A 14,123-nucleotide genomic window follows, 5' to 3' on the forward strand; every position below is an offset into this window, starting at 1 on the left:
GGAGGCGAATTGTGGAAAGGAAGAGGGAGGAGAATTGTGGAAAGGAAGAGGGAGGAGAATTGTGGAAAGGAAGAGGGAGGAGAATTGTGGAAAGGAAGAGGGAGGAGAATTGTGGAAAGGAAGAGGGAGGAGAATTGTGGAAAGGAAGAGGGAGGGAGGAGGAGAATTGTGGAAAGGAAGAGGGAGGGAGGAGGAGAATTGTGGAAAGGAAGAGGGAGGGAGGAGGAGAATTGTGGAAAGGAAGAGGGAGGGAGGAGGAGAATTGTGGAAAGGAAGAGGGAGGGAGGAGGAGAATTGTGAAAAGGATGAGGGAGGGAGGAGGAGAATTGTGGGAAGGAAGAGGGAGGGAGGAGGAGAATTGTAGAGGGGAAGGGAGAGGGGAGGAGAATTGTAAAGGTGAATGAAGGAGGAGAACAGTGGAGGAGAAGGATAACGGTAATGGGGAAAGTGAGGGAGGAGGAGAATGGAGGAGTGGAAAAGTAGGGAGGGAAGAGGACGGTGGAGCGGAAAAGGAAGGTTGGTTGGTTGTTTCTGTTTTACGGCATATCAACCCTTTCAGGTTATTTAATGCCGAATCCAAAGATTTTGAAGAAAAAATTTTTTAATAGAATACAGTTGTTTTCAAGTCGGTTTCTATTTAACCCATAGTTGAGACCCTAACAGGTACTACCACTCCAGGTCAGAGTGGACCTGGGAGCAATAGCAATTAAAGGGTGGCTCCACACTCCCCAAAGCCCGCAAGCTAGGGCCTCACCACTGGATATAGTTTAAGGTCATATCCAGGACCGGAAAGAGAAGGAGGGAGGAGGATGGTGGAGCAGAAAGGGAAGGAGAACGGTGGACTGGAAAGGGAAGGAGGGAGCAGAACGGTGGACTGGAAAGGGAAGGAGGGAGCAGAACGGTGGAGTGGAAAGGGAAGGAGGGAGGAGAACGGTGGAGCGGAAAGGGAAGGAGGGAGGAGAACGGTGGAGCGGAAAGGGAAGGAGGGAGGGAGGAGAACGGTGGAGCGGAAAGGGAAGGAGGGAGGGAGGAGAACGGTGGAGCGGAAAGGGAAGGAGGGAGGGAGGAGAACGGTGGAGCGGAAAGGGAAGGAGGGAGGGAGGAGAACGGTGGAGCGGAGAGGGAAGGAGGAGAACGGTGGAGCGGAAAGGGAAGGAGGGAGGGAGGAGAACGGTGGAGCGGAAAGGGAAGGACGGAGGGAGTTGATTGGTGGAGCGGAAGGAGCAGAAAGGGAAGGAGGAGAACGGTGGAGCGGAAAGGGAAGGAGGAGAACGGTGGAGCGGAAAGGGAAGGAGGAGAACGGTGGAGCGGAAAGGGAAGGAGGGAGGGAGGAGAACGGTGGAGCGGAAAGGGAAGGAGGGAGGGAGGAGAACGGTGGAGCGGAAAGGGAAGGACGGAGGGAGGAGAACGGTGGAGCGGAAAGGGAAGGACGGAGGGAGGAGAACGGTGGAGCAGAAAGGGAAGGACGGAGGGAGGAGAACGGTGGAGCGGAAAGGGAAGGAGGGAGGAGAACGGTGGAGCGGAAAGGGAAGGAGGGAGGAGAACGGTGGAGCGGAAAGGGAAGGAGGGAGAAGAACGGTGGAGCGGAAAGGGAAGGAGGAAGGAGAACGGTGGAGCGGAAAGGGAAGGGGGGAGGAGAACGGTGGAGCGGAAAGGGAAGGGGGGAGGAGAACGGTGGAGCGGAAAGGGAAGGAGGGAGGAGAACGGTAGAGCGGAAAGGGAAGGAGGGAGAAGAACGGTAGAGCGGAAAGGGAAGGAGAACGGTAGAGCAGAAAGGGAACAGAACAGTGGCGAAAAAGGGGGAGGGAGGAGGAGGAGACTTGTAAAGGTGAAGAAGAACAGCGAAGAAAAAGATAAATAGTCTAAGCAAAAGAAAATTTGGAATTTGAAAATAATACCAACCATTTCTTTCAAGCAAATGGACAGTGGCCATACAAATGACGGCAATCTTGAAAACAATATCGTCATCCAAATATTGGAGATGATCAAAAAAGGAAGTGATGTGATGGTGCACGGTGCCTGTCACAGCATCTCTTGTACTATAGCAGACGGGTTCATAGAACATGCACAGGTTGAAGTCTTGCAAGGTATTCTGGCAGCATTCCTGGATTTCAGGAGCTTCCACACTAAAATAACAAAAAAAGATTATCCATTAGTTCTGACTCATTTTCAACAAGATTCAAGGTTTTAAGATGCCAAGCAATATTAATTTTCTATTATATACAAGAAAGTTTTCTGTCTTTAGGTGTCCAGATAAAAGTCAAAAAACTACACAAGACACACCCACAAAGCTATATTCTTTTTCAGCAGTCTCAGACAAATATAAGTACATTTTTCTTAAAAATTTTTTCTTTATGGAAATCAATTGGTAAAGGATGGGGAGAACAGTTTTAAATGAAAGATATTACACACTATTTTTAACTTTTCTATTTTATCTATATCTCCAGACAATGCAGGATAACCATGCTTGTCTATTATATAACAGAAAATCATATTTCCAGTCTATGTGTGTGTTCCAAGCTAAAACTCAGAAACAACTAAAGACACATTTACAAATTTTAGATATTCTAGTTCAGTATTACCCAGAGCCTTGTTACATAGTAGAAACCCTATGCCAGTAAGTAGCGATTAAGTTAGCTAGTGTGAATTTTGATAAGGGTCACTTTTCGTGCATGTTGCAATAACCTATCTGCAAACAGAATTGTACACAGAGACAAGTGGCATGAGTTAGAGCAGGGAGAAGAGTGGCAGGAGATCAAACTGTAGACAAAACAGTTGAACAATATTAGGATATGACATGTCACATTTTTGAGCGAGAAAAACAAAAATTTTGAAATCAGTCTCTCAGTTGGAAGCATGCGAATGAAAAACGTCCAAATAATGAAGAAATAATCTAAGTGGAAAAATGCCTCAATGCCTCTGTCATCAACATCAGTTAATAAGTTAAGGAAAGAATTTTTAGTCACTAGTCTCTCTCTCTCTCTCTCTCTCTCCTATAGTCCAATCTCTCCAATAAAACCTTAAAAAAAAACTCAACAAACATCTCCTTGTGTCTTTCCTGCATGAGAGGTTTTATTCTTATTAGCTTAACAGATAAGAAAATCTAGACATATTAGATGATCACAGTAATACATGAAATTCAGCAAAGAGAAGCAGCATTAGACAAGTTGATAAAGACCAGCAGACATACACAACCACACATATTTTATCTGGTTTATTGATCACTCTAAATTGAAAACATTATAGCAGGAGGTGTATAATGAGAGGAGTGAAGACTAACTCCATATTACTTTCACCACCACAAATAACTGAAGATTCTGTTCGGCATGACTCATACCACAATTGAGAGGAAAAAGAACTGTCCACCCTTCCACTAACCACTGTGGGCGACCAAGTCATGGAAAAGGAAGTCACAAGCAAAAGATGAGTAAAGCTGCTTCTGCTTCCATCTCATCACAATCACCTCACAGAAAGATGAATGAGGGAAGGGAGGGTATGGCCACATTATCCATTACATTTTGATCAGACCACGTTTGTATTCATCGCAACCGAGATAAAAATAAAATCCTTTTTTGTTCATTAGCAAGATTTAATTAATGACTTACTTTCTCGTGTTATTGTAGAAAATGTCAAGCAGATACAGAAAATGGACAAAAAATCGTTTGATGTCACGAGGCCTGAAAAAAAGAAACAAAAAAATTTATATCAAGAAGTTTGTATAGAGTTAAAAAAAAAAAAAAAAAAAAATCAGAAAAGATTGAACTTACATTCTGCCTATGGTAAATTCATATTTCCTTTGCAATTAAGGCATGAATCTACTTTTCCCTGAACTTAATAAAATAACTTTTTTTTTTTTTTAACATTACTGTTATGCCACAAAGTCATTACTGGATTGGTATTAAGAGGTTTCACCTTACAAAAGCAGGTTTCTCAAGATACAATAAAATTTATTCACATACCAGCGGGAGGGGGGGGGGCAGCTTTGCTCAGTCATAAAATACACTTAAATATATTTTAATTCATACAAATTTCATATCTATTATTACAGAGCCAATTTTCTATTAAATATTATACCTAACATATATACAGTAGAACGCCGGGATACAGCACTAAAAATTACTAACAAAATACAGTACACTATATAATACAAATGTATATAATCGACTAACATTATAAATAACATCGTAAGGAGGGGCAAATACTGCGGAAAAACATTGTATTCCACATAATAACCTGAAAAATCGTATCCTAGGGCTACCGTATCTGAGGTTCTACTGTAGTACTGATTTCAAAAGATTAATTGATGCCATCAGCTAGTATCAAAACCAAAACATTTAGTGCTCCAGCCGTATTCTCTACTGTTTGAGCTATCGACAGATAGATAAGATCTAAAATTAAACCACTTTAACTCATGAATGAATTTGCATATGTGCAAAAGTAATAGAAATATATTGGAAAGTTGATATGAGCATTTTGCATTTCACCTTGCTGACATCTCTGCACGTGTTATTCATCCATCCAAACAAAGATTTTACTTTTTATAAACCATCCTTGGTATATGATTACTATTTCCTATTAATTTCAAAAATATTACAGATACCCTCCCATTTTCCCTTAAATTATTCTGATGTTAAGATTCTTTATAAAAGAAAAAAAAAAAAAAAGTAAAAAAATCTGTTATTGTTATTAAAGACAATAGATGTTAATCATTTTGAAACTATGGTAGCAAGAGAAATAATAGGGATTGTACTATTTTTATACACCATATATATATATATATATATATATATATATATAGATTAACACTGAAGACTGAAGGATCAGTCGAAAATTATGTGCTTTTGAAAGAAACATGTTCGTTTTGTTTCAAAACACTTTTTGTATTCCTAGATGTCAACACACATAGGAAATAAATACAGAAAAGATATAAACGTTTACATATTTTTCATATTGATATTTTATCCATTCACACACACATATATATATACATAAAATGAGAGACTGAGCTGAAAAATGTATTTATTGAAGAAGTCCTGGTGCTTGATGGGAGAGTGATAGTAGATATTTTGAGCAAGTAAAACTTATGCCCACTTTCTCTAAGTATGACTTGAGTGAGAGAAAGGTAGGTCAGAATTTTCTTAAAATTTTAGAAAAATTGTCCAATAATTATTCATTTTATTTCCTTTGTAACAACAAAAAGAATATTGTTTTCACTTTTCAATTAATTTTCAATTAATTTTTCATTGAATTATTTTCATAATAACAAAAATAATATTTTTCATAGAAAAACTTGGTTAGCGTTTGTGCAAAGAAAAAAAATCCATGAAACTTATCTAGCTTCTTCTATCATTTTGCATAAACTGCTTGGAAAATTCTGACAATAGCATATTCTACATAAGTACCAAAAAAATAAATATATAAGCATGCAGGCATATTTGTTATGATTTTTTCTTCATGGCATATCAACCCCTCTTCAAATTTGTCTTGCCTGTGGAATCATCAATTTGCCAACTGCAACTCTATACAGAGAGATAACCTGAAAAGAGGGAGCCCACATGTAGGCCATGGGTGGCAATCCGTAATGCCTTAAGGCAGGATACCGGTGGCTGAAGCATTCTTCCACTACAGCTTTTCAGCTAAATAGGAGATTGGAGATGGTTGGTTCGATCGATCAACTGTTCACATCATGCACTAGTATCTAAAAGTTCATTGCAAACCGTATTATTCAATGTAATTCTTTAAAAAATAAAAAACTTTATTTCTTTTTATTTTCTTTCCAAATTGATACTAGAATGTGATAGCTGAGAATCAATTATGTTAATAACAAATGACGATTACCAATGCTGAGGAGTAATAATGCGATAATATCCATTATGCCAACACTGTATATTTGTTATAATAGATTAGAATGTCTAGAGATCATTATTCCCATTTATCTTAACAAATAAATAAAAAAGAAGGAATAGCTGTTTTATTATCTGAAATGGACAGGGAAACAAACAGACTGGAAAAACCTGTTGACTAACCTTTGTTGTTCAGGAGGAAGATCACGTGGAGACTTCAGGCTCAGTTCAGTGAACCGTTTTAAATTTTTCTCTAAAAGACGTTTCAAGTTGCCTTGGGCGCCATCAAAAGGTTTTTGACTCACTAAGCTAATGATAAAGGAAAAAAAAAAAACAGATAAAAGAACATTAGAAAATATTTCAAATCATAGAAAATTAGCATATGGCATTACTTTTGAAGGAGAGTTCTACAAGAAAAAGTGTTTGAAATTCTTGAAGAATAGGATTTAGATCTGATCAAATGAGACAAATATCAAGAGAGGCAGGTAAAGAAACGACAAGAGAAAAGAAAGGAAATGATGGTGGAAGACACGGGTTAGGAAAGGGTATACAGAAAATAGGGAGCAAGAGACAGAAGAAATACGAGGGAAGAGTAATAAGTGAGAAGAAAACAGGTTGGAAAGGCATATGGGAAAGTGAATTGTTAAAGAAAAGGGTACAGAGAACAAAATTTAAACAAAAAGAATAAGAGAGAGAGCGAAACAAAAAGGGGAAAAAATTGAGTTGAGAAAGAGAAAGATAGACAGAGACGGGTCTAAAAGAGAGAAAGATAGACAGAGACGGGTCTAAAAGAGAGACAGATAGACAGAGACGGGTCTAAAAGAGAGACAGATAGACAGAGACGGGTCTAAAAGAGAGACAGATAGACAGACACGGGTCTAAAAGAGAGACAGATAGACAGACACGGGTCTAAAAGAGAGACAGATAGACAGACACGGGTCTAAAAGAGAGACAGATAGACAGACACGGGTCTAAAAGAGAGACAGATAGACAGACACGGGTCTAAAAGAGAGACAGATAGACAGACACGGGGCTAAAAGAGAGACAGATAGACAGACACGGGTCTAAAAGAGAGACAGATAGACAGACACGGGTCTAAAAGAGAGACAGATAGACAGACACGGGTCTAAAAGAGAGACAGATAGACAGACACGGGTCTAAAAGAGAGACAGATAGACAGACACGGGTCTAAAAGAGAGACAGATAGACAGACACGGGTCTAAAAGAGAGACAGATAGACAGACACGGGGCTAAAAGAGAGACAGATAGACAGACACGGGTCTAAAAGAGAGACAGATAGACAGACACGGGTCTAAAAGAGAGACAGATAGACAGACACGGGTCTAAAAGAGAGACAGATAGACAGACACGGGTCTAAAAGAGAGACAGATAGACAGACACGGGGCTGACAGATAGACAGAGAAGTGGCTAAAAGAGAGACAGATAGACAGAGAAGGGGCTAAAAGAGAGACAGATAGACAGAGAAGGGGCTAAAAGAGAGACAGATAGACAGAGAAGGGGCTAAAAGAGAGACAGATAGACAGAGAAGGGGCTAAAAGAGAGACAGATAGACAGAGAAGGGGCTAAAAGGGAGACAGATAGACAGAGAAGGGGCTAAAAGGGAGACAGATAGACAGAGAAGGGGCTAAAAGGGAGACAGATAGACAGAGAAGGGGCTAAAAGAGAGACAGATAGACAGAGAAGGGGCTAAAAGAGAGACAGATAGACAGAGAAGGGGCTAAAAGAGAGACAGATAGACAGAGAAGGGGCTAAAAGAGAGACAGATAGACAGAGAAGGGGCTAAAAGAGAGACAGATAGACAGGGAAGGGGCTAAAAAAGAGACAGATAGACAGAGAAGGGGCTAAGAGAGAGACAGATAGACAGAGAAGGGGCTAAGAGAGAGACAGATAGACAGAGACGGGGCTAAGAGAGAGACAGATACACAGAGACGGGGCTAAGAGAGAGACAGATACACAGAGACGGGGCTAAGAGAGAGACAGATACACAGAGACGGGGCTAAGAGAGAGACAGATACACAGAGACGGGGCTAAGAGAGAGACAGATACACAGAGACGGGGCTAAGAGAGAGACAGATACACAGAGACGGGGCTAAGAGAGAGACAGATACACAGAGACGGGGCTAAGAGAGAGACAGATACACAGAGACGGGGCTAAGAGAGAGACAGATACACAGAGACGGGGCTAAGAGAGAGACAGATACACAGAGACGGGGCTAAGAGAGAGACAGATACACAGAGACGGGGCTAAGAGAGAGACAGATACACAGAGACGGGGCTAAGAGAGAGACAGATACACAGAGACGGGGCTAAGAGAGAGACAGATACACAGAGACGGGGCTAAGAGAGAGACAGATACACAGAGACGGGGCTAAGAGAGAGACAGATACACAGAGACGGGGCTAAGAGAGAGACAGATACACAGAGACGGGGCTAAGAGAGAGACAGATACACAGAGACGGGGCTAAGAGAGAGACAGATACACAGAGACGGGGCTAAGAGAGAGACAGATACACAGAGACGGGGCTAAGAGAGAGACAGATACACAGAGACGGGGCTAAGAGAGAGACAGATACACAGAGACGGGGCTAAGAGAGAGACAGATACACAGAGACGGGGCTAAGAGAGAGACAGATACACAGAGACGGGGCTAAGAGAGAGACAGATACACAGAGACGGGGCTAAGAGAGAGACAGATACACAGAGACGGGGCTAAGAGAGAGACAGATACACAGAGACGGGGCTAAGAGAGAGACAGATACACGGAGACGGGGCTAAGAGAGAGACAGATACACGGAGACGGGGCTAAGAGAGAGACAGATAGACGGAGACGGGGCTAAGAGAGAGACAGATAGACGGAGACGGGGCTAAGAGAGAGACAGATAGACGGAGACGGGGCTAAGAGAGAGACAGATAGACGGAGACGGGGCTAAGAGAGAGACAGATAGACGGAGACGGGGCTAAGAGAGAGACAGATACACGGAGACGGGGCTAAGAGAGAGACAGATACACGGAGACGGGGCTAAGAGAGAGACAGATACACGGAGACGGGGCTAAGAGAGAGACAGATACACGGAGACGGGGCTAAGAGAGAGACAGATACACGGAGACGGGGCTAAGAGAGAGACAGATACACGGAGACGGGGCTAAGAGAGAGACAGATACACGGAGACGGGGCTAAGAGAGAGACAGATACACGGAGACGGGGCTAAGAGAGAGACAGATACACGGAGACGGGGCTAAGAGAGAGACAGATACACGGAGACGGGGCTAAGAGAGAGACAGATACACGGAGACGGGGCTAAGAGAGAGACAGATACACGGAGACGGGGCTAAGAGAGAGACAGATACACGGAGACGGGGCTAAGAGAGAGACAGATACACGGAGACGGGGCTAAGAGAGAGACAGATACACGGAGACGGGGCTAAGAGAGAGACAGATACACGGAGACGGGGCTAAGAGAGAGACAGATACACGGAGACGGGGCTAAGAGAGAGACAGATACACGGAGACGGGGCTAAGAGAGAGACAGATACACGGAGACGGGGCTAAGAGAGAGACAGATACACGGAGACGGGGCTAAGAGAGAGACAGATACACGGAGACGGGGCTAAGAGAGAGACAGATACACGGAGACGGGGCTAAGAGAGAGACAGATACACGGAGACGGGGCTAAGAGAGAGACAGATACACGGAGACGGGGCTAAGAGAGAGACAGATACACGGAGACGGGGCTAAGAGAGAGACAGATACACGGAGACGGGGCTAAGAGAGAGACAGATACACGGAGACGGGGCTAAGAGAGAGACAGATACACGGAGACGGGGCTAAGAGAGAGACAGATACACGGAGACGGGGCTAAGAGAGAGACAGATACACGGAGACGGGGCTAAGAGAGAGACAGATACACGGAGACGGGGCTAAGAGAGAGACAGATACACGGAGACGGGGCTAAGAGAGAGACAGATACACGGAGACGGGGCTAAGAGAGAGACAGATACACGGAGACGGGGCTAAGAGAGAGACAGATACACGGAGACGGGGCTAAGAGAGAGACAGATACACAGAGACGGGGCTAAGAGAGAGACAGATACACAGAGACGGGGCTAAGTGAGAGACAGATACACAGAGACGGGGCTAAGAGAGAGACAGATACACAGAGACGGGGCTAAGAGAGAGACAGATACACAGAGACGGGGCTAAAAGAGAGACAGATACACAGAGACGGGTCTAAGAGAGAGACAGATACACAGAGACGGGTCTAAGAGAGAGACAGATACACAGAGACGGGTCTAAAAGAGAGAAAGATACACAGAGACGGGTCTAAAAGAGAGAAAGATACACAGAGACGGGTCCGAACAGAGAGAAAGATACACAGAGACGGGTCCGAACAGAGAGAAAGATAGACAGAGACGGGTCCGAACAGAGAGAAAGATAGACAGAGACAGGTCCGAACAGAGAGAGAGATAGACAGAGACAGGTCCGAAACAGAGAGAGAGAGACAGCTCCAAAACAGAGAGAGACAGGTCCGAAACAGAGAGAGAGAGACAGGTCCGAAACAGAGAGAGAGAGACAGGTCCGAAACAGAGAGAGAGAGACAGGTCCGAAACAGAGAGAGAGAGACAGGTCCGAAACAGAGAGAGAGAGACAGGTCCGAAACAGAGAGAGAGAGACAGGTCCGAAACAGAGAGAGAGAGACAGGTCCGAAAAAGAGAGAGAGAGACAGGTCCGAAACAGAGAGAGAGAGACAGGTCCGAAACAGAGAGAGAGAGACAGGTCCGAACAGAGAGAGAGAGACAGGTCCGAACAGAGAGAGAGAGACAGGTCCGAACAGAGAGAGAGAGACAGGTCCGAACAGAGAGAGAGAGAGACAGGTCCGAACAGAGAGAGAGAGACAGGTCCGAACAGAGAGAGAGAGAGACAGGTCCGAACAGAGAGAGAGAGAGACAGGTCCGAACAGAGAGAGAAAGACAGGTCCGAACAGAGAGAAAGACAGGTCCGAACAGAGAGAAAGACAGGTCCGAACAGAGAGAGACAGGTCCGAACAGAGAGAAAGAGAGAGACAGGTCCGAACAGAGAGAAAGAGAGAGAGAGACAGGTCCGAACAGAGAGAAAGAGAGAGAGAGACAGGTCCGAACAGAGAGAAAGAGAGAGAGAGACAGGTCCGAAGAGAGAGAGAGAGACAGGTCCGAAGAGAGAGAGAGAGACAGGTCCGAAGAGAGAGAGAGAGACAGGTCCGAAGAGAGAGAGAGAGACAGGTCCGAAGAGAGAGAGAGAGACAGGTCCGAAGAGAGAGAGAGAGACAGGTCCGAAGAGAGAGAGAGAGACAGGTCCGAACAGAGAGAGAGAGACAGGTCCGAAGAGAGAGAGAGAGACAGGTCCGAACAGAGAGAGAGAGACAGGTCCGAACAAAGAGAGAGAGAGACAGGTCCGAACAAAGAGAGAGAGAGAGGTCCGAACAAAGAGAGAGAGAGAGACAGGTCCGAACAGAGAGAGGGAGGGGAGATGGGCCCGAAGAGAGAGAGAGAAAGAGAGAAAAAGGGTAGATGGACCCGAAGAGAGAGAGAGAAAGGGAGAGATGGGCCAAAAGGGAGAGAGAGGCAGAGGAAGGGTTGACGGGCCAAAAGAGAGAGAGAGGCAGAGGAAGGGTTGACGGGCCAAAAGAGAGAGAGAGAGAGGGAGAGGAAGGGTTGATGGGCCAAAAGAGAGAGAGAGAGAGGGAGAGGAAGGGTTGATGGGCCAAAAGAGAGAGAGAGAGAGGGAGAGGAAGGGTTGATGGGCCAAAAGAGAGAGAGGGAGGGAGAGAAAGGGTTGATGGGCCAAAAGAGAGAGAGAGAGGGAGAGAAAGGGTTGATGGGCCAAAAGAGAGAGAGAGAGGGAGAGAAAGGGTTGATGGGCCAAAAGAGAGAGAGAGAGGGAGAGAAAGGGTTGATGGGCCAAAAGAGAGAGAGAGAGGGAGAGAAAGGGTTGATGGGCCAAAAGAGAGAGAGAGAGGGAGAGAAAGGGTTGATGGGCCAAAAGAGAGAGAGAGAGGGAGAGAAAGGGTTGATGGGCCAAAAGAGAGAGAGAGAGGGAGAGAAAGGGTTGATGGGCCGAGAGAGAGAGGGAGAGAAAGAGTTGATGGGCCAAAAGAGAGAGAGAGAGGGAGAGAAAGGGTTGATGGGCCAAAAGAGAGAGAGAGGGAGAGAAAGAGTTGATGGGCCAAAAGAGAGGGAGATATGGAGAGAAAGGGTTGATGGGACCGAAGGGAGAGCGAGACCGAAAGGGAGATGGGACCGAGGGGAGAGCGAGACCGAAAGGGAGATGGGACCGAGGGGAGAGCGAGACCGAAAGGGAGATGGGACCGAGGGGAGAGCGAGACCGAAAGGGAGATGGGACCGAGGGGAGAGCGAGACCGAAAGGGAGATGGGACCGAGGGGAGAGCGAGACCGAAAGGGAGATGGGACCGAGGGGAGAGCGAGACCGAAAGGGAGATGGGACCGAGGGGAGAGCGAGACCGAAAGGGAGATGGGACCGAGGGGAGAGCGAGACCGAAAGGGAGATGGGACCGAGGGGAGAGCGAGACCGAAAGGGAGATGGGACCGAGGGGAGAGCGAGACCGAAAGGGAGATGGGACCGAGGGGAGAGCGAGACCGAAAGGGAGATGGCACCGAGGGGAGAGCGAGACCGAAAGGGAGATGGCACCGAGGGGAGAGCGAGACCGAAAGGGAGATGGCACCGAGGGGAGAGCGAGACCGAAAGGGAGATGGCACCGAGGGGAGAGCGAGACCGAAAGGGAGATGGCACCGAGGGGAGAGCGAGACCGAAAGGGAGATGGCACCGAGGGGAGAGCGAGACCGAAAGGGAGATGGCACCGAGGGGAGAGCGAGACCGAAAGGGAGATGGCACCGAGGGGAGAGCGAGACCGAAAGGGAGATGGCACCGAGGGGAGAGCGAGACCGAAAGGGAGATGGCACCGAGGGGAGAGCGAGACCGAAAGGGAGATGGCACCGAGGGGAGAGCGAGACCGAAAGGGAGATGGGACCGAGGGGAGAGCGAGACCGAAAGGGAGATGGGACCGAGGGGAGAGCGAGACCGAAAGGGAGATGGCACCGAGGGGAGAGCGAGACCGAAAGGGAGATGGGACCGAGGAGAGAGCGAGACCGAAAGGGAGATGGGACCGAGGAGAGAGCGAGACCGAAAGGGAGATGGGACCGAGGAGAGAGCGAGACCGAAAGGGAGATGGGACCGAGGAGAGAGCGAGACCGAAAGGGAGATGGGACCGAGGAGAGAGCGAGACCGAAAGGGAGATGGGACCGAGGAGAGAGCGAGACCGAAAGGGAGATGGGACCGAGGAGAGAGCGAGACCGAAAGGGAGATGGGACCGAGGAGAGAGCGAGACCGAAAGGGAGATGGGACCGAGGAGAGAGCGAGACCGAAAGGGAGATGGGACCGAGGAGAGAGCGAGACCGAAAGGGAGATGGGACCGAGGAGAGAGCGAGACCGAAAGGGAGATGGGACCGAGGAGAGAGCGAGACCGAAAGGGAGATGGGACCGAGGAGAGAGCGAGACCGAAAGGGAGATGGGACCGAGGAGAGAGCGAGACCGAAAGGGAGATGGGACCGAGGAGAGAGCGAGACCGAAAGGGAGATGGGACCGAGGAGAGAGCGAGACCGAAAGGGAGATGGGACCGAGGAGAGAGCGAGACCGAAAGGGAGATGGGACCGAGGAGAGAGCGAGACCGAAAGGGAGATGGGACCGAGGAGAGAGCGAGACCGAAAGGGAGATGGGACCGAGGAGAGAGCGAGACCGAAAGGGAGATGGGACGGAGGAGAGAGCGAGACCGAAAGGGAGATGGGACCGAGGAGAGAGCGAGACCGAAAGGGAGATGGGACGGAGGAGAGAGCGAGACCGAAAGGGAGATGGGACCGAGGAGAGAGCGAGACCGAAAGGGAGATGGGACCGAGGAGAGAGCGAGACCGAAAGGGAGATGGGACCGAGGAGAGAGCGAGACCGAAAGGGAAATGCACATATAGGGCAATTTAGGATCTTCTCTTGAGATGTCCCTACCATACTGAAAGCATCTCTAATGAAAGCACGTATTCCATGCCCATTAGGGGTCAGATTTGGATGCTTAATTAGAATATTTGTTAATTATGAACTCATCTCAGGAAATAGTCGGTCCAATGCCAATTTTGCTCAAGAAGAATAGGTCTGGTTTGGTCTCCTGTATTTGGATTGCAACCTCTGGAAGTTTGGAATGTAGAGCCCTGATGTTGGAA

At 46.7% G+C, this 14,123-nt stretch overlaps 2 protein-coding genes across 5 annotated transcripts in view; one reads left to right on the forward strand and one right to left on the reverse strand.

The window, feature by feature from the left end:
- The window catches only part of LOC145284483 (nonsense-mediated mRNA decay factor SMG5-like), a 1,021,751-nt gene that overhangs the window by 926,264 nt on the left and 81,364 nt on the right, over positions 1-14,123 (reverse strand). For all 4 annotated transcript variants that reach the window (XM_080133345.1, XM_080133343.1, XM_080133346.1 and 1 more), the window contains exons 8-10: positions 6,027-6,152; positions 3,606-3,677; positions 1,903-2,126 (exon numbers count right to left, since the gene is read on the reverse strand). In XM_080133345.1, coding sequence (XP_079989471.1) covers positions 1,903-2,126; positions 3,606-3,677; positions 6,027-6,152 — 422 coding nt within the window. The remainder of the gene's footprint in view (positions 1-1,902; positions 2,127-3,605; positions 3,678-6,026; positions 6,153-14,123) is intronic.
- Positions 10,610-14,019, forward strand: LOC145284980 (uncharacterized; the record flags this gene model as incomplete). Its single annotated transcript, XM_080134082.1, has 3 exons — positions 10,610-10,702; positions 11,017-11,072; positions 14,013-14,019. Coding segments are annotated over 3 exons (156 nt in total), but the record flags the coding sequence as incomplete, so codon positions are not given.

This window comes from Euprymna scolopes, chromosome 9, assembly GCF_053919585.1.
Source record: "Euprymna scolopes isolate OS-2025 chromosome 9, ASM5391958v1, whole genome shotgun sequence".
In the NCBI taxonomy this organism is placed as follows: domain Eukaryota; kingdom Metazoa; phylum Mollusca; class Cephalopoda; order Sepiida; family Sepiolidae; genus Euprymna; species Euprymna scolopes.